The 25960-nt window shown below is 43.9% G+C and overlaps 1 protein-coding gene and 1 long non-coding RNA gene across 4 annotated transcripts in view; both read right to left on the reverse strand.

Annotated features, from left to right (window-relative positions):
* The window catches only part of SASH1 (SAM and SH3 domain containing 1), a 250699-nt gene that overhangs the window by 79155 nt on the left and 145584 nt on the right, over positions 1-25960 (reverse strand). For all 3 annotated transcript variants that reach the window (XM_082405434.1, XM_082405433.1, XM_082405435.1), the window contains exons 3-4: positions 18933-18983; positions 18757-18806 (exon numbers count right to left, since the gene is read on the reverse strand). In XM_082405434.1, coding sequence (XP_082261560.1) covers positions 18757-18806; positions 18933-18983 — 101 coding nt within the window. The remainder of the gene's footprint in view (positions 1-18756; positions 18807-18932; positions 18984-25960) is intronic.
* LOC309634961 lies at positions 4036-18749 on the reverse strand. The gene is made up of 2 exons (XR_014248532.1): positions 15744-18749; positions 4036-14574 (listed from the first exon to the last, which is right to left on the reverse strand). It is a non-coding gene; the product is annotated as an uncharacterized lncRNA (long non-coding RNA).

Consider the following 25960-nt stretch of genomic DNA (forward strand, 5'->3'; position numbering starts at 1 on the left):
TACGTGCATGGGGGAGGGAGAAGAAGGTAAATGGGTTGAGGGCCTTTTTAGTAGTTAATATTCTCTTTTCCTTTATTCTTTTTTTTTCTCATTTTGGCCGTACCACGTGGTTTGTGAGATCTTAGTTCCTTGACCAGGGAATCGAACCTGGGCCCCAGCAGTGAAAGCGCCAAGTCCTAACCACTGGACTGCCAGGGAATTCCCTTCTTTTGCTTTATACCTTACCTAAATATAACAAACTACTCACATTTATATTTTTCATATTTAGTGACAAATCATTTTGTGTAAAATAGGTAATTCCTTAATTTGACATTTCTTATTATCCTTTGGGTAGCAAAGGTATTTTTCATACAGAAGCATTTCTTCTCTATTTAATAGAAATAAATATGAAACAAAATTCAGCTCATACTATCCACTGTCTGCCATAAAAATTTAAGGGTCACCCCTTCCCCAGCCATGGGGTGAGGAATAGGGGGGTCCCCAGTGCTGGGCGCTCACTCTTGGGGTTGGGGGGACGCAGGGAGCAAGTGCCTCCTTAAATTCCGTGCCCTCTGTAATCTCTTGCTTTACCCTTGCTTTACCCTTGATGGGGCCCTTCCCAGCCAATAACCATTGTATTTCATACACGCACTGGAAATTAGCTTGCCAATTCACTGGCTGGGATGGAAGGTAACTCTCTTGCCAAGCGGCTGGCTTATTGTTAGAACTCCCTGAATATTCAGTACCAATGACAACTGACAACGCTGGTGACATGTTGTCACCCTGGTGAACACTCTCCATACGGGCTTTTTCTTTCATTTCACAGTCTATTCCTGGCCTGTACTTTCTGGCTTTTTGTTGCAAGGTCACCTTCCTAAGTGATCAAGGCAAGAACCAAATCCAAGGCCATGGCCGACACTGCACAGGCTCAGAAGTCAGGCACACCCGTGACAGCGCTGCCGCAAACCTAAGCCGTATTTTCCTTTTTTATGTGAAGTAAAACTGTGGTGTAAAAACTGTGCCTACCTTAGTGGGTTGTTAGGAGAATTACAGGAGACAGTGAATATAAAGGGCTTATGGCAGTGCCTGGCACTTGGTGAGTTCCCAGTAAATGCGACCTCTTATAACTGCTCCCCAGAGCCGCCTCAAACACCTGAATATGCTTGGTCTTTGGGCAGGATGACACCAGCCTCATCCCACTGAGCGCTGCCGCTACTCAGCCCCTATTCTAGACTCCAGCAGTTTCTGAATCACCAAGGTTCCTCTTTCTTATTTTTCTTACATTAACTTGCCTCAAAAAATTTGGATGGATGTAGTGATTTCTCTTCCTCTTCTCAATCTCACTTCATACAAGCAATTCATGTTTTTCTCAGAATTCAAAAAAAAAGACAGAAACAAAAACCATCTAACACAACATTGTAAATCAACTATACTCCAATAAAAAAATTTTTTTAATGTCATATTTTCCAAAAAATAAAAAATCACAACAACAATTGAACAAGATGCCAACACACTTTATCCATTTTTTTCAGCATAGTATAATTAATATTTGCTTATATCCTACTGTCTTCCTTAAGCAGTAAGAACCGAACCAATTTAGCTGACTGTGTTCAGCACAGTGTATACTAAATAATTCTTCATTTATGTTGAGTAGATTTCCATATGGATACATATCATGGGAAATAATTAGGGCCCATCAATCATGTAATATTAACTCTCCAAAAGAAATGGCAGGGTTTCCAGGTTTAAGTGTGAATATTGTCCCAAAGCAAGAATACCACGGAATTCCCTGGCAATCCAGCGGTTAGGACACCTCGCTTCCACTGCAGGGGACGTGGGTTCGATCCCTGCTTGGGGAACTAAGATCCCACAAGCTGCGCGGTACAAGCCCCGCCCACCCCAAAAAACAATACCACCCAGTCTTTAATTCCAATTTCAAGAGGGTCTCTTACCACACAAATCAAATTCTCACACTTGGAAAGTGCTAAAAGAACATTTGAAGAGTTTGAAATTTCTAGCCCTGAGTTTTGGCCTCTTCAACTTTTTCTTATTCTACCCTCTGCTTTATAATATCTTTGGTTTTAAAACTGCCATCAGAATCACTGTAGGTGAGCCTATTCCTTCCATACAAGATGTCTCAAGAGGAGAATCTTATCCAGAAAAACAGAAAGACACAGCCAACCTGGGTGTGCAGCTTGACTTCTAACAACGATCATTTTTGTTATCCCTCAATCCTCTGCTAATTATACTAGGGATGTGGAAGTTCTAGGTATTTAAACAAGATCTTTTCTACTGCAAAGCATGCCATTTTTTTTTTTAAACATTAACTGCCCTCACATAGTTAGAATGGACATAGTGACTCCTCTTCCACTTCTCAATTGCACTTTACGAAAGCAGTCCATGTTTTCCTTAAAATGAAAAAAAATACACGAATGATTGAACATGATGTCAACATGGAGATGCATGGGCAGCTCACTGGTATCTAGACATGAATGACATTATCTCTAATGTTTCTCTGAGGCCACGACCCAGGAAGCAGCCCAGCACAACGGCTCACAAGGTGGGTTCTGGAGTCCAACTGACAGTGTTCAAAGACAGCTCTACTGTTTACTAACTAGCAACTCTGGACCAGCCACTTAGTCCCACTGAATCCCAGTTTCAGCCTATGCAAGATGGGGACAATATTATTACTGATCATATGGGTTTTCTAGAGGTTTCAGTGAACTGTGCCTTGCATGGTGTTTAGAACATGCCTGCACGTGATAAGCACCACCACCAAGAAGCCAGCGATGACGGCTGCTGGCCTCTGCTCTCACCCAGCTCTCCTTGTGGGGTCAAGTCTCTCGTAGTCCTTCTCTAGAATGCACTTAGTTTCTCAACATGGAAGGGGTTGGTTCTCTGGCACCTCAGAGGTGACCAACAAGCTCTCCAGGCCAAGAGCAGGGCTCCACCCCTGTTGGGTCTGCAAATCCTTCACAAAGGTGCATTGAAAGAGATGTGTGTCCTTTCATTCACCAACTGGTAATTTATGCCGAAAGTTAATGATGCAGGACACTGTCAGAAGTTTGAGTTTCTTGTCTGAAAAGCAGCCAAAAGCCATCTCTCCACAATGGAGGCCCATGGCCTAGTTGTGTCGTTGCCACAACTTCACTCCGGCTAAGACTATACAAAGTGCAGAAGTGCAGAGCTCAACATGCCCACAGATGGGTGCTGGGGGCAGGGAAAGTCCAACCTGGGATCGCAGATGGTCATCCTCCAAGGTTTCCAAAGCCTCTCAGTACGTCTCCTCTTTTCCATCTGGGCCATATTCTTCATCTGTGGCCTGCTGGGTCTAACCTGTCTAAAACCTTGCTGTGGATGCCAGCTGTGATGCTCATGGCACTGCGGAAAGTATCGGCATCTATCTCAGCACCGAGAAGTTATAAGTGCCTTCCCAAGTCCTTCAGATTTAGTCACTTATCTTCAGAATATCCACGTGACACAGTGGAGGCTATGTAATAGTATCTTTTTATGAAAGTTCATATAAAAAGGCATCAATAACTAATCAGTCTCTTATAAAAACCACCAAGGATGATTTCTTGCTCAGTGTTTCATGTTTGGTACAGATAATGAAGCCCTCTGCAGCTGGATGAAGGAGATGCACACAGCATGGTCCATACCTTCAGGAGCATACAACATAATTCGGTAGATCATACTGACGCACTGCGAGATACGAACGGTTGAGTGAGTGCTCATCACTGGCAAGGCCGGTTGACTTCCATTTCAATATCCATTCTCGTCTTCATTCTTACTGAGAGAACCTTGATTTTGCTTGGGTGGCAGTGTGCCCTGTTAAATTACTCACCCACCCACACTCCCTTGCAGCATGTGGAGGCCAGGTGTCTGGGTTGCCCGAGAAGACATAACTGGAACTTTACAGCAGGGTGTTTCTGGGAAAGCTAGTGTTTTCACAGTGAGAAGAAATGACTCAGTTTTGACACATCTTTTGCCCTTTGCCCTCCCCCTTGGTCCTGCCTGAAACATGGGCAGAATGCCCCAGCAGTTGTCATTTTATTATATAAGGAAGAAAGTCACATACTAAGGATATGGGAGTAGAAGAAATAATTCTTTGGAATACCTACCTCCAGACTCCTTGCTATATGAAAAGAATATGCCCCCGTGTGCCTCAACACTGCAGATTTGGTTGTTAAGAAGTAAAAATGACAAACTTCTATAAAGCATTGGTCTGGGTTTATCAAGCACATTCATATATATCTCATCAGATTTCAGGCTTACAGAGACCCTGAAAAGAACTAGCCCCATTACATAGATGGAGAGACTGAGGCCTGGAGTACTCATGGAAGTGACTTGTCCCTAAGTCACGGAGCTGGGGCTTAAACTCAGCTCTTCTGACGTCCAATCCAATGTCCTTCCCACTAAAAACCAGATTCACGACACTGTGAGCCTGAAGCCAAAATGATGTGCATTTACTGGCACTGACAGTGCAATTTAAGTTTATGACTTGGCCGCAGGAGGCTGCAGCCCCAGGTCAAGCTCTGACTTTCGATGTTTCCTCAACAGGCATACAAATTAAAGCGTTAAAAAAAAAAAAAAAAAAAAAAAGAGGTCTTGAACTTCTGTTCATCCTCGTTTTGGTGTAAACAGTAAAAACCAATGCCTTCCTTTAACGGCCTTGATGCAAACTTTAATTTTTTTTTTTTTTTTGGCTGCGTTGGGTCTTCATTGCTGCACGCAGGCTTTTCTCTAATTGCAGCGGGCAGGGGCTACTCTTGGTTGAGGTGAGCGGGCTTCTTATTGCGGTGGCTTCTCTTGCTGCGGAGCACGGGCTCTAGGTGCGCAGGCTTCAGTAGTTGTGGCACACGGGCTTAGTTGCTCCGCGGCATGTGGGATCTTCCCGGACCAGGGCTCGAACCCGTGTCCCCTGCATTGGCAGGCGAATTCTTAACCACTGTGCCACCAGGGAAGTCCCAAATTTTACATTTTATTTAGGTTTTTATTATCTTCAGAATTACTAAATTACTGTCAAAACCAAAATAAAACAAAACAGGATTTTATCACATTATTTTCACCACAAAAGCTAGTTTTTATAAATTGAGAAAAAAAAACCCTGTAAGTAGCTTTGTTTACATTTTTAATGGCTGCTGTTTATTCTGTAAATAGAGCACAATTATTCTTTCCTTCTAGTTATTTCCCCTTTAAAATTTACTGCATACGTGTAATAAATATGTGGTCCAAGAAAGGCTTTTCTGCAAGGAAACGTGGCTGAGATTTGAGGCTGGCTGGATCAACAGGGAAGCACCTGCCTGCTCCTCTGGAAGGCCGTTTGGTTATCAGTATGCGTGATGCAGGACCCAGCTCAGGAATGGGTATGGCAATGGACGGCCACCCTGCCTGGTACAGGGTGCATATGGGGTAATTTATCCCAGCAGAGGCTGGCACAGTATGGAAAACCACCCTTTGGTATTCTTATCAAATTTGCATGGACCAGCAGGGAAAGCCAGGCTGCAAAGAGCTGGCCCCTACCAGCCAGAGCCTCAGGATGGGGAAAGGGAGCGGGGAGATAGGAGGAAAAGAGGCTCCTTTCAATGATCTCTTCAGTCTGTTTCCATGGCGATGGCTCCGGAAGCGGGTCAGAACTTTCTCAGTGGAAACAAACAGTGGCTCCCATTCACCATCACCCAAGCCACGCCGGCCACACTGGCCGCTGTGCCATCTGGACACAGAGGAACCTGGGGAGGGATGCGGGGTCCAGGGCTGCCAGCCTTTCTTCTGTCAGCTGTTGGGAGGGGAGCAGGGGAGTCAGTGAAGCTGCCTCTGAAGGCCAAAGCTGGAAGAGCTGCGGGCATGCAGGGCCCTTCCTGGTGGTCTGATCACGTGCTGGAGGCACAGGGACCAACCACCTTCTAGGACAGGGGCGTGGGAGCCACTGCCAGCCCTACGTCTCCTGGCTGGCAGCACAAGGGATCGGGTCCTTTCCACAGCAACCACTGCCACAGTCTTTCTTTTGTTTTTTTTTCACTTTTAATTCCTTCAGACACAGCTGATGAAAAACTTTTGGATGTTATAAATACTATGAAAATGGGAACTCAAGCTTTCCTATCTTCTCAGATCTCATTTTTTAAATTGAGGTACAATTGACGTATAACCTTATATTAGTTTCAGGTGTACGACACAGTGATATGATATTTGTATATATTGTGCAATCACCACCACAGTAAGTCTAGTTAACATCCGTCACCATTCAGATCTCATTTTTAAATCCCCACACATCTCCTTTGTCACATCCTCGTGCCCTCCACATTCATAGCCATTAAGGGGCTGCCGACATCCTCCCTGAACTCTGTAATTCCGCTGGCCGGTCTCACTTTGCTCTCGGATTGCTTCACATCCTTCCTCCTTCTGATTCTGTGGCTTTATCTGAAGTGACGCACGAGCACCTGCTAGAGATGATTCGGACACCAGGCAGCACTGCCAGGGACACCATGACGATAACTGACGTCCACCAGCATCATCTGAGCGGCCCCGGGATCCACTGGTGACTGAGGTGTGGAGAAGAAGCACACAGCTTCAATCCGACTGACAAGAAACAGGTTTTGGCAGAGGTTCATAAAGCCAAGCTGCTGCTTGAGAACCTTCTGGGAAACTTGTTACAGGCTCCGGAGTTCCACATTTGGAGAATCCAATTCATTGGGGCTGGGCGGGGCCTGAGGGTCTGTCTTCAACAAGCTCTCCAGCTGACTCTGCCTTGCGGACGCGCTTGGAACCACTGCTGTAACCCAGTAGAAAATGGGAAACGCGTGCCCCATCCTTCCTTCTCCATCCCCTCCTTGTATCCTTCTACTCCACCACCTCCAAAATACGGAAAGCGGTACTGCCAGTGAGATCTTCAGAAGAGAATACAGAATACACTAAGATAAAACAAGCCGCCGATATGCTTCAAGCGTTATCCTGACTGTGAGGTTTTATTTGGACAAAGCTTTTAGAGAAGGTCGGGGGCGGGGTTGAGCCCTGACTTGGGGGGAGCTGTGGTGGATCTGCAGTCCATCACCTTAGCTCAGCTGGACTACGTTTCCCAGATCCCCTCCCCCGCCAGGGTCAGCGTGGGCCCCGTGAGATGTTTCACGTGAGGTGCGCAAAGCAGAAGCGGCGTAGTAGCTGTTTTCTTTCTGGGCTTCAGGGTCAGTGCAGGGCATGAGGCCCTGCTGAGGCCAACACATGTCGTCACGTGTCCCCTGGGTCACTGAGTGGCAGGGCAGCAGCTGGGCTGCAGCGCTCGCATTCCTGCCCAGTCTCCTCCTCGGGGTCTCCGATCCTGGGCCTGTGGCTTGTTTCCCTCCCGGGGAAGGACGCCAGCCCCTCCTGCAGGTTCCTGACATTGGAGGCTTGCTGGGCGGTACTGAAGATGACTGGGTTTCAGCCCATCCTTGTAGGCGGCAATCTGTCCTCTCTCCTCACTTTCCCACATCATTTCTGCCCCAAGTGCCAGTCCTGCTGACTTCAGGCCACATCACTGGACAAAGAGGAAGCAGCCTCCACAGACACATGAGGTCAAAATGCTATTAACGTCTGCTTCTCCAACAGAAGCCTGACTGATAGGGAATTTACGTGGCTCTCGGCCCCGCCCCTCCCTGCAGGGGTGGACTCTCCCTCCTCCTTCAGTGCCTCTGCACTGTGCCCACAGGGCATCACACCACTGTGTCTTGTCTTCTTCGGGGTGTCAGAGGACGGCGACCTTTCCTATCCTGTTCATCTTTCCAGGGCCTAGCATACTCGTCCATACAGCCGAAACATGAAAAGTGTTTATTCAATTAAACTTCACTAGAGGCCTAGCCCATCACTTGTCTTCCCTAAGTGCATCCATCCTTGTGTGGTCCTGGGCGTGGAGACTATGATAAAGGCCTGGCGCTGTCAGATAAACAGACCTGGATTGGAATTCCACCACTGCCTCAACCAAGGTTTGGACTCGTGATCTTGGTGTGTCATTTAGTCTTTCTAAACCTCGGTTTCCTTAACTGACAACTACCATTTACATTATAGTTTTGTTAGGAGGATTTACACACACGAGTTGTAGGTATGGGTCCTCCCTTATTCCTGCCAGGAAAGGAATGCTATTTATTTACTGATAGCCCCCCTCCTCCCCGGCCCAGTGTTCTGGTCACCTCTCCTGCAGGACAGACAATCATCAGTGGTCACCTCTGCATGCTAAGTACCTCCTGGCAGTCGCTCGATGCAGCCCAGGCACGTGGACTCAAGCTGGGCTGGGTCAGCTGGAGGCTCCCTCGCCAGCCAGAGTTCGGGGCCATAGAGTTTTCAGAGGGAAACAGCTGAGGTGGAGAATTCTGGCACAGCTGCTCTTACTTGGAGCCCCAGCGTTCTGGAATGTTGAGCCCCTCAAATATGCTGCGCGATGGAGCACACACGTGTGTGGCACACAGCCGCCCACACAAACACACATTTCAGCACGTTGTGACCGCATGGGCTCTGTGAAAGCGGTGGTTGTCTCCCAGCCCTCCCCCACCCTCCTATCTTCGGGGCGTTGAAAGGACAGGAAAGCCCATGGGGGAGAGGCGCATTGTAAGTGACCGTGGCCACTACGAGCTGTGTGTCCGGCACCATCTGCTGAGACGCAGGATGGAAACCACAGGTGCACTGCCGTGCGGAGCAGCACCCTACCTTCTGCGGCTGTGGAGAGAACAGCACCTACCTAGGCAGGCACGGCACTGGGTATTTCACACAACCACCCTTGAAGGAGCTTTTATCCTGCACGTTTTATTGATTAGGAACCTGAGGCTTGGAGAATTCAAATCCCACAACTAGCAGAGCTTAAATTCAGGCTCAGGTTCTGTCCAACACCAAAGCTGACATCAGGCGACAGCGAACGCGGAGAGCCCGCGCAATGCTGGCCGGTGCCCGGCCTGCTTCGGAATGGGTCAGAAAAGGAGGGATGGCCCCGGCTAGAAGGAACGCAGAGACCCCCTGACTCAGACTCGCCGCCGTGTCCCTGGGAGCTGAAGCCTGGAGGGGTGACAATCACAGACAGACTGGAAGCCCAGCCCCTTGCCCTCATGTCCACAGCCTTGGCAGATGGCTACTGCTCAACTGATTAAAGCAAAGGAATACAGAATACATAATGCCGATGCCTGGCTCTTGGTGCAGCCTATTTATTTTCTGAAACTTAAGTTTGCTGTCTGCCTGTCTCACCTCGCCCCCTCCTCCCCGTGAGCTCCAAGGACCAGACACTGGGGGCCCGAGTCGCCTTTGGTGCTGCTCTAACGGGCCACGAGCGCCCACCTCCCTTTCCTGGGGGGAGAGTGGGGACACATCCACCTGAACCGGGCAGAACCGACTTGTGAGCCATTCTGAAGAACGTGCCTCCACAAGGCTGCTACACTCCTCACACGTGCTTTCTCCCCACGGGAAAGAAGTGGTATTCCCCTCCACACCCCACAGCTCTGCCACAAACAGGATGAGGAAACGGGATGCATTAGTCTCAGCTCCGGGGGACACGGCTTGACCTGGATTTCCCAGCAAACTCGCAGGCCTCATCAGCAATTCTCACTGACTCTGGTCTGTTCCCAAGGAGGACTGATAACCAATCACCGTGCCTGTGGGCTTCTAGAGCTCACGTTTACCAATGAGAAAGAGAGCCCCGGCCCGTCACACAGGAGTCCACACGACCACAGGCCTCAGCCCCTGCCCTCAGGGGGCTTCCACAAACGGATGAAGCCTGAGCCCCTCTCCTCAAGCCCAGGCGCTGGGAACGAGCTAACTGAGGAAGAGGAGGAGGTCCCGCTTCGAAAAGAACTTATGAAATTTCTTACACATTTCAGGATTTCTTTTTGAATTGACAAAAATACTCCAAAATTGACTGTGGTGACGGTCGCAAAAACCCTGCGAATATACACTCTAAAACCCACTGACTTGTATACCGTTTAACAGGTGAGTTATATGGTATGTGAACTATATCAATAAATCTGTTACTAAGAATAAAATAAAACAAGTGTACTTTCCCAACAAAATTGCAGGTTTAAAACATTTTAAGGGTTTTTAAAATTAATATTTTGTGTGCTTCTCCATACCATACCTTTATCTGGAGATGTTATGTGGTCTGTTATTTCTAATTAAGAGAGGAGGGAAAATCTGAGACAACTTGAACAAGACTGCAGAATGGAATCGGGTGCGAAGGTGAGGGGCAGCTCTTAGAAAGAGATCTGGGGATCTGTGGAAACTACCATTCTCTCCACTACATGTTTTTTAGAATGCTTTTAACAGGTGTCTTTTTAATGCTAATATTCACAAGCAGAAAGCACTGACTTCATATGACACTGCTATCATTTTAGGGAGACACTGGCATATGCTAGCTAACAGGTGAGACCAAAGTAGGTCTTCTGTAATTCCAGTCCTGGAGATAATCCAGTTTTAATCTTACTTCAAAGTATTGGGGGCATTTAATAAATTTGATGCAAGTATTTAATGAGCACTTGCTCTATGCAAACCACTGTTCTGGATATTAAAGAAAATCCAAAGAGAGGAAGAGAGTGAGTTCATGGCCTCAAGGAGCTCACGATCATGCTGGGTAGGGTGGGATTAGAAAAGTGCACGAGGGGCTAGAGCCAGGGGCAAGGGCATGAACTAGGGTCAGACGGGACAGACAATGATAACAGACATGATTGCTGAGCACTTATTAGATGCTTGATAGCTTACTGAGGGCAGTACTGTAATGTTTATCCTCATTTTATAGTCGTGGAATCTGTAGATATAAAGGTAAGTAACTATCCAAGAGCTGACGAGCTGGAGGAAAGCACCTGGATATGAACCCAGAGAATCTGCTTTCAGGCCAGGCATCTTAACCCCAAGGCTACAATGGCACTTCGACCAGATTAGGACTTTTGTCTCTTGCTCTGGGACCTCAGCAAGGTAATTATCCTCAAAAATAGTACGTATCTCAATGAGTTCATGAAAAATTCAATGAAAACATACAATAAAAGTGACTAGCACCAGTGCCCAATACACATACATAACCCAAGAAGCAGTGCTATAACGTTGACAACAATGATGATGATGACACATGTGACAGTACGTTAAGTGACATCAAATCCACACAAAATTGCTACTGGATTCCAAGAGGTGGAAAGAATACAGCCGGCGACGGGATTGAGAAAGCATTCAAGGAGAAGCAGTCCTTAAAACAGGACTTAAATGAAGGAAATGCTTTCAAGGCAGGAACTCCAGACAACCCAGGAGGCATCTGGAAACAAGAGCGTCCCGTGGGTCTGGAACTGGGTCATGTGGCTGGGAAACTGGCTGATGCAGCAGTAAAGATGGGCTGGTGCTCTATGGGGGTGGGGGGAGGGGAGGAGGCACGGGGGCGGGTTTTGATCACGAAGGTGAAAACCTGCAGAGATCCTAAATTATAAGTGTCCCTGAGGGGATCTCAGCATCCTCTCAGTGTGACGGGACCTAATTGCCTAACTGTACTTTAGGGAGTAACTTCCTGAATGCTCTTCTCCAGTTCATGAGAAGAGCGTTAAGGGTCTCACGTGGAGTAGTGACGATGAAAAGGAGGGGAACAAGGGAAAGTTATAGAAGTAGGGAGCAACAAGATTGGGCAGTTAGGTTTTGGAATCGTGGAAGAAGAGCGGGAATAAGATGTAAAGGCTGCGTGAAGTGTGGAAAGTGGTCCCTAGGACAAAAGAGGGGACATATGGACAAAGAACAGGTTGTCACAGTGAGAAGGAAGGATAAAGAAGGGGTGGTATGTTCTACCATAAGAATGTGCAGGGCTTCCCTGGTGGCGCAGTGGTTGAGAATCTGCCTGCCAATGCAGGGGACACGGGTTTGAGCCCTGGTCTGGGAAGATCCCACATGCCGCGGAGCAACTAGGCCCGTGAGCCACAACTACTGAGCCTGCGCGTCTGGAGCCTGTGCTCCGTAACGGGAGAGGTCGCGATAGTGAGAGGCCTGCGCACCGCGATGAAGAGTGGCCCCCACCTGACACAACTAGAGAAAGCCCTCGCATAGAAACGAAGACCCAACACAGCCAAAAATAAATAAATTTAAAAAAAAAAAAAAAAAAAAAGAATGTGCAGCTTGGGGTGACTGGAATCGCAATGAGCAGACATCCGGCAAAAGACTGCAAACAGGCAGGTCACCAGATGGGGGGATAGGGCAGAGGGAGAGGCGTAGATTTGACATGGGTGCCCAAGGCAGTAATTCAAAGCCAAGGGTGGGGTAGGTATCTTGGGAGAACTTGCAGGCTGGATGAAAGCTCCAGGGGAACAACCAGAGTAAGGGGTGGGCAGGGAAGAAGGGAGCTGCCAAGAGTGGGCATAAAGTGAGGGGGGAGAAACTGAAAACCACAAAGTCATGGACACTAAGGGCGGAGAGAGCAGCGTGACCAAAGGGAAAATCAGTGCCAAATGCAACAAGCATCTGCGAGGGGGAGGGGCCTCAGACCTTGGAAAGAGCATCTCAGCAGGGAAGGAAGAGAGGGGTCCAGCTTTAGGGGAGAAGTTTAGCAACTAGGAAGGCAGAGAAATGGAATTATGGTTTGGGAGGATGGAGAGATTCTCATGGGGTGGAGAAGAAGTGGCATGTACCAGTGTGCGCTCACCCACCCACTCACGCATTCATCCAACATTACTGAAAGCCTTTTATGTAAAAGATCCTGGCCTTAGCGTGGGAGGTGACACACTCACACACACACACACACACACACACACACACACACACAGTCACCACGTAGGAGCACCCATAAGTGCAGCCCACTGCAACAGCAGCAGGAGAGCTCAGGGGTTATAGAGTCCAGCAGCGGGACGCTTCACCTCCATCTGCAAATCAGGGAAGACTTCTGGGAGAGGCAAGACCAGAGCTGAGCTTTTGAGGTTGAATGGAAGAATTTCCCTGGCGGTCCAGTGGTTAAGACTCGGCGCTTCCAATGCAGGGGTCCCACATGCTACACGGCCAAAAATAATAAAAATAAGGTTGAACAGAGCTTGCGCAGGTAAGGGGGGTGGGGAGGATGGTAGGAGTAGCGGACAGGGCACCCCACCAGAGGAACAGCAATCAAGAGGCTCAGCGTCCGCGGGAGAATATGGCCTGTCTGCGAGATTGCAGGAGCTCCACCCACCTGGAGCAGATCGAGGGAGAAGGCAACCAGGCAGGCAGAGGGTGGATGTGACCAGGACGCAAGCAATCGGAGAGGAGGTAGCAGGTGACACAGAGGTGGGTGATGGACCAAAGGGGACACATGAATGCCTGCTGGGGCTTCTTCTCTGGGGGAAAGAGGAGGGGAAGACAGATTTTTGAGGGGGAAAAAAGGAAAGTTGACACCTTCCAAAAAGTCACCAGGACTTCCCTGGTGGTCCAATGGTTGGGACTCCACACTTCCAATGCAGGGAGCGCAGGTTCGATCCCTGGTCGGGGAACTAAGATCCCACATGCCATGTGGCACGGCCAAAGAAAGAGTCACCAGCTTGCCAGATGAAACAGTTCCGAGAGTGAAGGAAAGCCAAATGGAATAAATGCTTGCATAGAATATTTATAAACTCTATCCATTTTATCCGACCACAGAACACAGCTCCCTCCCTTTTATTATATCTTCCTCTTCCATCATGCTACTATATTGTTTGGGCTTTTTCACCACAGGTAATGAAAGAAAGGGGAACTAAATCAGAGAATTTTCAACTCTAGTGAAAGACTTAGTAGAAAAGAGTTTATAAATATTGGCTAAGGTGAAGTTTTGAGATTTATTTTGGACCTTCCTGCCTCTATAGATAAATGAGACCCAGCTTATATAAGAATAAAACTTGTTCCTACTTCCAAGGGAAACCGAAGTGGAGGTTTTAACTGCTGCTATTTACATAATGCTCATGAACTCAATTCACCTCTCACCTCTCTATTTGCGTAAGCAATACAACTACAGGTACTTTGGAATTAGACCTTAGTTGTTAGGAGCATGAATTCTTAAGTGGGAGCCAATCTGGGACCTGTCACATATTAGCTGTGTCGCCTTGGGCAATTTATCAATCTCTCTGTGCCTCCGTTTCTGCATTTGCCAATGGGAATAAGAGCACCCAGAACAGTGCCCTGTGCTCATAGGGCACTGGTGCTCTGGGAACAGATGCTGCATGAAGAAATGAGTGGGGTAAAGTGGAGTGTGGCGTACAGGGTTTCTAGGACAGCTTTGTAAGGGAAGTGCTTTTGGCTTTTTGCCCTTTTACTTTCTTCCCTTTACCCTGCTTCTCCTTCCCTCCTGGAAGATGCAGCAGCATTTTAAAACTGGAGGGAGGGAGGGAGGGAGGAAGGGAAAGGGAAAGGGAAAGGGAAAGGGAAAGGGAAAGGACAGTCTGAGTTCCTGAAGGCTTGCTTGAGCCACAGTGCCAGCCCTGGACCTACCCCTGAACAAGAATGTATCTAGTGAAACTTGTACTAGTTTACGCCACTATTTGTCAGGTTTTCTGTTACCTGTAACTAAACTTTGTTGACTGAAGAAAAACACACAACATAAAAGTTGCAAGTTCAGTTTTATTTGGAGATCTTACTGAAGACTATAGCCCAGGGGACAGCCTCTCAGAGAGCTCTGAGGAACGGATCCTAAGAGACAAGGGAGGAACCAGGATATATAGGATTTTTTTTTTTGGGGGGGCTGAGAAAAAAACACATAGTTGAACATCAAAAGATTACTATTAATCACCAAAAAAACCAGACATTTCAAGTTAATTATTTTAGTGGCTTTCTATGTATGGGAAGATGCAAGAATCTGGGCTCACTGAAATTATTCCTTAGGTATGCATCTTAACTAATAGGGCCAGGATCCAAAGCACAGAAGGTCTCCTGGGTTTTCTCCATACAGAATTCCCTGGGGTGGGAGGCACTGCAGTGGCTAAGGGCTCCATCCTTACAGAACTGGGATGGAGGCAACACATTCCCTGCCCACACCCACTCCGAACAGGTACCGTTACAAAGATGTTTTCCAACCAAAACGGCCTGCTCTCAGTTATTCTTGAGAATAACTGGTGAGTAACAAAAATTTTAACTAACATTCACCTTTGCAACCAGTCAACACAAATCCAAGATTGGTGTAATAAGATGGATAGTCTCATCAATAGGCAATGCAAATAGATATACATAGAAGAGGTTCAAATTAAAGCTCCTTTGGCCTCCTTTATTATATTTTCAGTGAAAGCATAGGGAGGGCCCACAGACTGTAAGAAAATTAAGGATGAATGGGGACTTTGTCACACTGGGAAGGGGAGTGGGAGGGGGGCGGCTGGCAGGCCCATTCCCTCCCTCCCCCCCCCCGCCTCTCTCTCTCTCTCTCTCTCCATCCATCCCTCCGTCCATCCCTGCTTTCACCATGCAGGTTCTGCACATCTAGATGCCAGATGGGCCAAGCCAAACAGAGCCCAAGCAGCCCCCCACTTGTCAGGCTACCCAGGTGCTGTCAAGCCAGGTATATTAGAATCCTCACTGCTGGTCTCCCCCCACAAAACCCACCTCCTGGGTGTTTTCTTGCCAGAGTTATATTCCTGTAACTTAAGACTTTAAACCTTGTGAAATGCAAAATACCACTGGGAGAGGTGATGTATTTTTTAGAAAACAGACATCTGTTTGCATCATAATTAATGCCTGATACTTTTCTTACAACAGGTTTAACTGGGGGAGAAGGGAGGGCAGGGGTGCTGAGGCCACTGAGACAACTGTGGGGAGAGGGGGGACAGTGGATCTGGAAGGGCCCATCAACCTCTCAGCTCCCCTGTTACCTGTTGCCATCATCTACGCCTCTGCTTCTAAGGTGGTGCTGCTGTTGGATTTGTCCACTTTTGTTTACTGAGTTCTCCTGCCTTTTGAATAAAAAGTAGAAGAAACCATCTGCCAATAAAACAACACTGCTGACTCAGAAGGATATTTTGGTTGGCAGAGACTCTGCAGACACTCACCAGACACAACCAATTGGTTTGCCAGGTTGTCCTCCAGGGCTTGCAAAGTTACCAGCAAGGATTTTCATTTGAAGAATAGCGGGATTTTGCATTTCAAAGTACTTGCATTTTCAAGTAGAAAAATACAAATAATTCAATATAAACACTACATCAAACCTACTCAGATTATAATCTGACCTTGAGCGTCCAGGGTGATACCTCATGTTTAAAAAGACAAAAAAAAAAAAAACTTTGGAAGATTGAAATCCAAAATAATCATCAATTTCAGAATAAGTATCACCATTTTGCAGCCATCACAGTGAAAACTGATTCAGGCAAGAATCATTAAAAGAATCTAAAACCATTAGGTAAAAATTTAATGAGGAACAAGACATTTACATAGTGTCAGATTATCTCCCCACAGAATATTTATTAATTACAAGGGAAAATTGTAACTTCTTAGAAGAAACCTGACAGACATCACTCTAACCAAAAGATCAGAATTAATATCACCAACGATGGGACAAACTGACATCATGATGTAATGCACTGTGGAAGCCACAGCACCAGTAATGCATTACCTGAATCTTAAAAAAAAAACGAGAAACAAAAAAAACCGCAGATCAAGAAACATTTCACAAGACAACTAGCCTACACTCAAAAAATATCACAAAGAAAAGCCAAGAAAGCCTTTCAGATTAAATGTGCAAGAGACATGACATGTAAATGCCATGAGCAATTTTTTTTTAAGTGCTGGATTGAAAAAAAAATGCTGTAAGAATTATTATTGCGACAACTAGAGAAACTTGAATATTAACTGTATATTAGGAAAATCACTATTAAATTTTTTAATTTGGTAATTATATTGTGGTTCTCTACAAGATTGTCCTTGTCTTAAGAGATACGTGCTAAAGTATTTAGGAGTGAGGGTCATGAGGTGTGCAACTTAGTGAAGTAACAGTAAAAATTAATGATATTACATAAGTGTGTGTATATGTGTAGAAGAGAGAGACCAAGCATGCAGATTGGTGAGTCTAAGTAAAAGTTATATGGGAGTTCATCACATAATTCTTGTAACCTTTCTGTAAGTTAAAAAACTTTTCAAAAGTTTTTTTTTTTAATTAAAAGAAAAAAGAGTGTCATTGTTTTCGAAAACCATTTAAAGGGAAGTGGAGGATGAAATGGATTGAAATTTTCAAATTCTTCAGAAACAACTAAATTTAAATAAACTATTTAATTTAACTGAAGCAGAGCGGTAGTATTACAGATGGGAGGTTGGGGATTGTAAGCAGCAGTGTGTGTGTGTGTCTGTGTGTGTCTTTGTGTGTGTGTGTGTGTGTGTCTCAAAATTGTTAACCTCAGGAGGCTGTCAGTCTTTCTCTGGGCCACAAGCGTCATGCCACATTTTACTAAGTAGAAGATATAAACATGGAAAGAATGACTACCCACAATTGAGGGGAAGGAGAAATACCCAGCCTAAATAAGATTAGTACAAGTTTGGTGACTTGGTGAGTCACTTCCTCTTAGGAGGAAAGGCAAACATTTCTTGTCCACTGAAAGATTCAGAGAGTCTGAGAGATCACCTGAGTTCTCAGCCTGAATCATGCCATTTAGGTAGCAAACCAGGTCAGAAAAGCCCACAGCCCCTTCACTCAGTGTTTCTGCCCACACTCGGTTCAACACCACCATCGTACCTCCAATTTCAAAATCAATGTCAACTCAGCTCTCTTGGCTATTTCAGGCTCCACACTACTAAGTTCCTGGGAGAATACATGCAACTAAGACAAAGGAAATTCCTATGTACTGCACATTTACCTTCCACCCTTGAGTGGGCCATGGCCTTGGTCTTCTCTTGCTCATCACCCCTAACACTCCTCAGGCCTGATCCAAAGCTGCTCAGTGAGAACCAAAGCTTTGGCACACAGCAGCCTTCCCTCCTGGAAGCCGCGTCTGTGCCAGCAGCACACACACGTGGATGGATTAGGCAGAGCTGTGCTGTAAAGCACACACACGCTCGCCTAACGTGTGCTTTTCATTCCAGAAATACTTGATGCCTAAACCACTTCTACGCCTCTCTTGGCCTGAAACAGTATGAGTGGCTCTGTGCCAGAGGAAGTGTCTGTTGAAAGATGTGGACTTTCTCAAAAGTTCTTTACCTCAGAAAATCATAAATAGAACATTCTACCATAATTATGATAGAATAAAGTAGAAAAGGGAAAGGTTATAGGAAAAAAAAATTTTGCTTTGTTTTCTTTTTAAGTGGCCTAAAAGAAATACTGGAAATATAAGATGCAACAGAGAATTATCTTCCATGAGAGTAAAAATTACAGGGTCCAAGTTAGGACAAGGAGGCAAACATACTACCTTTAACAGGAAAGGGTAGTGAGCCTTTGTCATCTCTGTCACAAGCATTTATCCTTGTTTTAAGGTCACCCACCAAAGCAAGGTGCATAGAGGGTCCTGTAATCACTGTTTTATTCTGGAATGTACTCTATTTTTGTACTTTGCTTCTTTATGACTTTCATCCTATATCAAAAACCAGTGTAAAAGAAGAAAACCATTTTGGTTGACTTAGCTGTCCTTTCCTTTTCTCCATGCTCACTTTCAGATATTTAAGCTCACTTACCATAAGGAGTGTAAAATCAATAAACGCTTTGCAGAATCCTCTGCATCACCAACTGAATTACAAAACACACTCACCCATCTACACACACACACACACACACACACCACGTAAGGAAAATGACATCAAGCTCTGTAGTACATACACAATACGATCACCCATTTCACGTCCCTCTGAATGGACCTAAAAGACACCTTAGAAATTCTGCTCCTGGACAGAAGGAAGAAAACTTACTTTCTTTCCACTTCTGGTGTTGACACGGTGCTACAGAAGCCCAGTGACTCCTAGGAGAGAAGATTCACAGCGTCAGTGCAGGCAGAACAGCAGGCTTCATCTGATTTGTACATAACACCACTTAAAAAAAAAAAAGGACAGAAGCAAAAATAGATGATTCAAGTCACTGTGCTTACTTCGATCTGGGACCGCAGCTGAAGTGACGTTGGGCTGGCTTCGGGTTTCTCCTAAAACAGAACAGATGCTGGTTTAATGAGACTTCCAAACATGGCACACACCAGAAGACAAATAGTTGTGTAAGAAGAGATGGGGGGATTTGGAAAATGCTAGGGTATGGTGGGAAGAGATGGAAGAGATAAACAGATTTTCTGGAAAAACTATTTTTAAAATGAGAGCCATAGCCTCTTAAAATTGAACTGTTTTCCAAACTTCATCACTTGACACTGTTGACAATTTTACTGCAGAAGAAAAAAGCACAATCTAACTGAAGGGTACTGAGAGTTAATGGTGAAATGATGCTCTGGATGTGATTAGACCGTCGTCAGGACACAGAATTTACTATGATCCATTTGTGCCACAAAGTCATAAAGAAGAGTCAGAGGACACAAACAATTTTAGAGATAAAGTCATAGAGTATAACACGCATTTTATGGTTTAAAAAAAAAAACTGTATCCCCTTTGAAAGCAAAAAAAGAGATATATACCTGTTACCTGTGATAAAAAATAATATAGTGAAATAAGCTCTGACAACAAAACAGGATAATTACACTATTAGAAGTGTTAGAATATGCTATAAGAAAATGAGAGTTATAGTAGTAAATAGAGCACAGAGCACCGCACTGATAATTTTTTATAAGTAGAGAAAAATTTTAAATCTAAATAGGTGCAAAAGCAGAGGGTTGCATCAAAGTGTGATCCAAGTCCAGGGTGGCCCCCGGCTGATCAGCACGTCATAAGCAGGATGGTGGGCAGTTTTAGAGGAGTGAGTAATATCACTAATGTTGTTCAAGTTTGAACCAGCAGATTAATTACGAGTTTCCCAATAATCCTATTGGGTTCTTAATGATTGCTATCTTCTTCACGACTGTAATGTGCACTACATGAAGACTGTTTGGTTGGTCTCAGCTAACATTCAGAAAATGGGGGCAGATCATCCAAATTACGAATTCTCACTTGCATCTAATTGTTCATTTTTTTTCAGGTCGCCTATTTCATCATTAGCACAACTGCAAATCTAGACCAATATTTTAAAACTTAGCAATGAAACAGTAACGTTAAGTGTAACTCGGAGTGAAAGTATAAATGTAAACAAGGTAACAGGAATCCGGTACAAATACAGAAGATAACATGAATGTGTTGAGGTGATTAAACCTGAGAAGAGGATGATGTGGGCAAGCAGACCACAGGAGAAAAGTGTTTAATGACTGGCAACCCCCTCACCTCCAGTCCCAGGACCTTATTGGTTATGAAGAAATATCAGAGTGGTGTGAAGCCCCAGTGAACTTCTCTTTGGTTAACATCCTCCTGGTTTTTATTGCTACCTTTGTTTATAATGATCAAATTTATAGTCTGTCTCAAAACAATGTATGGAAATGTTTGAGTTACATTCCAAGTCCAATTGGTATGATGTCAGACTCAAGTGCAATCAACAAAGGGGATATGTATTTCAGAGGTTCTTGGTGCTTAGAAACCAATCACGATGCCCTGATACCAAACCTCTTAGCATTATCGCATAGAGAAATTTACAAACTTAAACAGCAGGAGGTAAGCAAAGGTATAGCTTGCAATTTTTTCATCTTAAGTCCTCCTGTTCAGGAGTCGGTATGGAAGCCTTGGCATTTTGACACAACTCTATTAGTTCCTCTGAAATGGTCTCTCTAACACCCAACTCCATAACCATCAACACAAAGTAACTGATTCGACTCTCTTCCCCTCCTCTGTTCTTAACTTTCTTCATAGTCTAAGTCTCTACATTACTCGGTAACGTAGACCATGATAGGAAATTACCTGCTTTTATTGTACATTTTTATCTGCACTTTTCTAATAAATTTTATTTATTGAGTGCATCACTTGTTACTCCACACCATAAACACAATGTTTACGGTATATTATGCAAAATGTACCCGTTCCTGAATACAAAGCTGATGCTTGTTAACAATCATATTAAATGTTTGATGATCTGGAACCAATATTCTAAACAATTCATTTTCACATGTTAGTTTGTCACTTATAATAGACATTTGACTGTGCTGTAGCTACTTAGGAAATTGGTTGGGTGTGTAGTTTGATATATAATGTATTAAAATTCACCCCATTAAAATAATGGACCCAGTTATTGTTTCCATGCAGAACATCTGTTTTATCAGGAACAGGATATGTTTAACAGGAGATCTTGCACAATGTTGTTTCCAGTGTTTTTTTTTTTTTTTTCCCAGAACATGCCACAAAATAATGTTGTTCCGAGCAAACATTATTAATTTCATCTCTCAAGGAGAGACAACCATCATTGTTAAGGGGCATTTCTTAGAGTAAACGTATCCTAAAGTAAAAATATTACACAATTGAGGAGAAGCTTGTAAAATTATCCACTAAGTTAAGGACCTATATGATGTTTGGTGAGAAAACAGAATGGACTATGAGCAAAATTCCACCATTATGACACTGATGGATGTCACATGATATTAATGACAAACATACAAAAGACCATCATTCTATCATGGTCTTGTGAATGTGATGAAACCCATGTGGACCTACCATTGAGCCTAAGAAATGGAACATTACAAATAAGAGTTAAAGCTAGCAGGTGTTCTGACGCACACCTGGATAAAACACCTTATGTACAGAGCATGAAACAAATCTTGAAAATGTGTCATACACACTTAAGGAAAAAGTGCTGGACAACTTTTTATTCTGTTTATCTCTAAAAAAAATTAGATTTTTTTCCACAGCGCAGTGTGAAATGAAAAAGTGTGACAGAGTCAGGCAGAAGGAGCACCAGTCATGTGTGCAGCAATAAAGGGTGTTGCTTACATGATTCAGAAGGACAGATTCAGGTCAGAATGGGCAGAGAATTTGCAGCAACATGGATCGATCTAGAGATTATTATACTAAGTGAAGTAAGTCAGACAGAGAAAGTCAAACATCCTATGATATCACTTATATGTGAAATCTAAAAAAACCCGATACAAATGGACCTATTTACAAAACAGAAACAGACTCACACAAAGCAAACTTATGGTTATGAAAGGGGGTAGGGGAGGAGGAATAAATTAGGAGTTTGGGATTGACAGATACACACTACTATATATAAAATGGATAAAGAAAGTCCTGGGGGCTTCCCTGGTGGCGCAGTGGTTGAGAATCTGCCTGCCAATGCAGGGGACGCGGGTTCGAGCCCTGGTCTGGGAAGATCCCACATGCCGCGGAGTTACTAGGCCCATGAGCCACAGCTACTGAGCCTGCGCGTCTGGAGCCTGTGCTCCACAACAAGAGAGGCCGCGACAGTGAGAGGCCCGCGCACCGCGATGAAGAGTGGCCCCCGCTTGCCACAACTAGAGGAAGCCTTCGCACAGAAACGAAGACCCAACACAGCCAAAAATAAAATAAATAAATTAAAAAAAAAAAAGAAAGTCCTACTGTATAGTACAGGGAACTATATTCAATATCCTGTGATAAACCATAATGGAAAAGATTCTGAAAAAGAATATATATATATATATATATATATATATATATATAAAAATAACTGAATCACTTTGCTGTACACCCAAAATGAACACATTGTAAATCAACTATACTTCAATTTTAAAAAATTAAAATAACTATTGGGAAAAAAAAGAAAAAAGAATGGGCAGAGAAAGGCTCCTTGACATCCCTCTTCCCTGTCCAGTCCCCAAATTAGACCAGCCCCTTCTCTGCTCCCAATTCAATGAGTGTAATGAGGGGAAGGGGCAGGAAGCCATGGTTCTGGAGTTCCAGCAGAAGGAAGTCCTGATGAAGGGGGAGGTGGAGTAAGAAGAATTAAAGAGATACACCTAATTGCCCAGCCACTAACTACTTTATTCTGGGAATAGTGGATAGTCTACTGATTCCTGATTTGGAAGTCATCACGTTGATGGAAATAATAAAAATTGTGAATACCATCAAAATCACTGAGTATGTATGTATCTTTTGGGCATGTTATGAAAAGTGATGATCCCTGAGAAATAAGATTCTTCTCTCTCTCATTAACATATTCTGACTGTTCCAGTTGCTACTGCTGTGTAACAAATCACCCAAACTTAGTTACATAAACCAAAAAGAATTTTATTTTGCTCACAGATTCTGCAGGTAAGAATTCAGGAAGGGCATGGAAGAAAAGGCTTATCTCTGCTCTATGATGTCTTCCTCAGCTGGGAAGATTCAAAGGGGGCGGGAGGCGACTTGATGGTTGGAGCCATAATCATCAGAAAGCTCACTTACTCACATGTCTGAAGGCTGATGCTGGCTAAAAGCTGGGACTGAAGCAGGAGGTATCAGCTGAACACCTATACATGGGTGCTTCCAGAGAGAGAATACCAAGAGAACCAGGCAGAAGTGTGTTACCTTTTTTTAAAACAATGTTACAATTTATTTTTTTTAATTTTTACTTTATATTGGAGTATAGTTGATTAACAATGTTGTGTTAGTTTCAGGTGTACAGCAAAGTGATTCCATTATCCATATACACATATACAAATACACTATCTATAACGGAATCACTTTGTATACCTGAATATAACATTCAGGTATACCTGAATCACTTTGTATACCTGAAACTAACAACATTAGTTGTTGGTTATACCTGAATACCTGAAATTAACAACATTGTTAATCAACTATACTCCAATATAAAATAAAAATTAAAATAAAACATATAACCCAAAGGGCCTATGTATAGCACAGGGAACTCTCCTCAATATTTTGTAATAACCTAAATGGGAAAAGAATTTGAAATAGAATAGATATATGTATATGTACTACCTATTATAACATAGCCTTATACAGTGTCACTTCTGCTGGACCCACAAGCCCTTCCGGAGGCAAGAGTCCGAGCCCCATCTCTCATTTGGAGGAGGGTCAAAGTCACATGGTAAGAAGGGCACTGGGATGGGAGGTATCATTAAGGCTGTTTGGAAACTACAGTCCACCATACTGACTGCCAAGGAGATGGGAGTTCAGGTAAGTTTTTGAAACCAGGAATGAGATGAGACTATTTATTCTTGACAATGTCCTGAAACATTCTTTTGTGATTTTTATAGAGTTTACTCAAGCAGCGTATCATGGCAATATATTTCATCCTGAACTTATCACATAAAACAAAAAAGAAGCAGACACAGATACACAGAACAAACTAGTGGTTACCAGTGGAGAGAGGGAAGGGAGGAGGGGCAATAGATGGGTAGGAGGGAAAAAGAGTTATTAATGGTATTGTATGACATCATGTGTGTGATGAAACTTTTGAAAATTGTAAAGCACTACTGAATTTTTTTAAAAGTTGAAGTATCACAGTGTTTTAGGCTACTGTTATTATCTGTCTCTTATTTCAAACTTACTATAGAAAATCTCAATATACAAAAGGAAGGATAAGAGTATATATAACAACCTCCCAAGTGCTTATTACCTAGCATCAACAATTATCTACTCATCAGGATCAACTTTGTTTCAACTATACCTTCACCCATAATTCAGCTCCACCCTTTTACTTTGAAGAAAATCCCACACACCGTATCGTGAAATATCACAATTTTTTTTTTTTTGCAGGATCTTAGTTCCCTGACCAGGGATCAAACCCGGGCCCCCTGCAGTGGAAGCACGGAGTCCTAACCACTGGACCGCCAGGGAATTCCCTCACAATTTTCAATGTTAAGGTTTAGCTATCAGGGTTTCTTACATCCTAACTGTGGCTCAGTCTTGAGCAAATGGCTCAATTATCAAGAATTCGACTCTTTCCTAGCACTGGAAAACTTTCTTTGGTCATTGCAAAAAAAAAAAAAAAAAAATCACTTTCAACAAATTTAGATATTCCATCTAAATGTTGCAAAAGAACATGAAGAAACACACTCCAACTTGAACACAACCACAGAGTTCATTAGAGAAGGACTCACTACCATTTCCCAGGTATAAATCTATCATCCTAATACTTTTTGAGTATGATATGCTCATTGACTTTGCTCTTGACAGAGTATTCTAAGCAGTATTTTATGAGAAATAACTCCAAACGTTGGTCCATGTTCAATATGGGCATCCAGAGAGCCACACAACACTGGAAGCTGAGCCTGAACCTGTAATTGTAGGTTAGGGTATCATAAGTTAAAGTTTAAAAAATTTAAAAAGAAAGTGGATGTATGGAACTTGACCTATGAATTAAACTGCTTATCATTAAGCAACATGTGGATGCCTTAGTTAAGAATGACAAATATCATTAACATTACAAATTCTTAGTGAGTCTGTAAATTACAAACGCTTAAGGAAACCTCCCTAACTTAATGAAGTATTAACAGAGAAAGCCAAAGCAAAATATAAATATTGCCCAACATGGGTGCATGTAAGTATGTGCATAGGAAAAGGTCTGAGAGGATCTACACTTCTTTTCTCTTTGCCGCTTTTTACAAGCATGTAATCTTGCATTACCTTTATTATTTCTTTTTCTAACAATGGAAAATCAGCTTAAAAATACAATCTCCAAACCAGACTTACAGTGGTGATAATTTTGCAATACATACAAATATCACATATAAATATCAAATATTATGTTGTTCTCCTGAAACTAACACGATGTTTACCCCTCCTGCTTTTCCAACTGTGAAGTTCATTTGGCTTTGAGCACTGGCAGCATTGAGGGAGGGAGAGATGTGGCGGAGGGTATGTCAGCTATACTTCAGTTTTTTTTTAAGTTGTAATAATAGTATTATACATAGTAAGAAATGAAGAAAAAAGTTTTTTAAATTAAACAAATTTAAATTTAAAAACAAATGATTAGGGCTTCCCTGGTGGCGCAGTGGTTGAGAATCTGCCTGCCGATGCAGGGGACACGGGTTCGAGCCCTGGTCTGGGAAGATCCTACATGCCGCGGAGCAACTAGGTCCGTGAGCCACAATTTCTGAGCCTGCGCGTCTGGAGCCTGTGCTCCGCAACAAGAGAGGCCGCGATAGTGAGAGGTCCGCGCACCGCGATGAAGAGTGGC

This window comes from Balaenoptera borealis (genome assembly GCF_965194805.1).
Source record: "Balaenoptera borealis genome assembly, chromosome: 9".
NCBI lineage: Eukaryota > Metazoa > Chordata > Mammalia > Artiodactyla > Balaenopteridae > Balaenoptera > Balaenoptera borealis.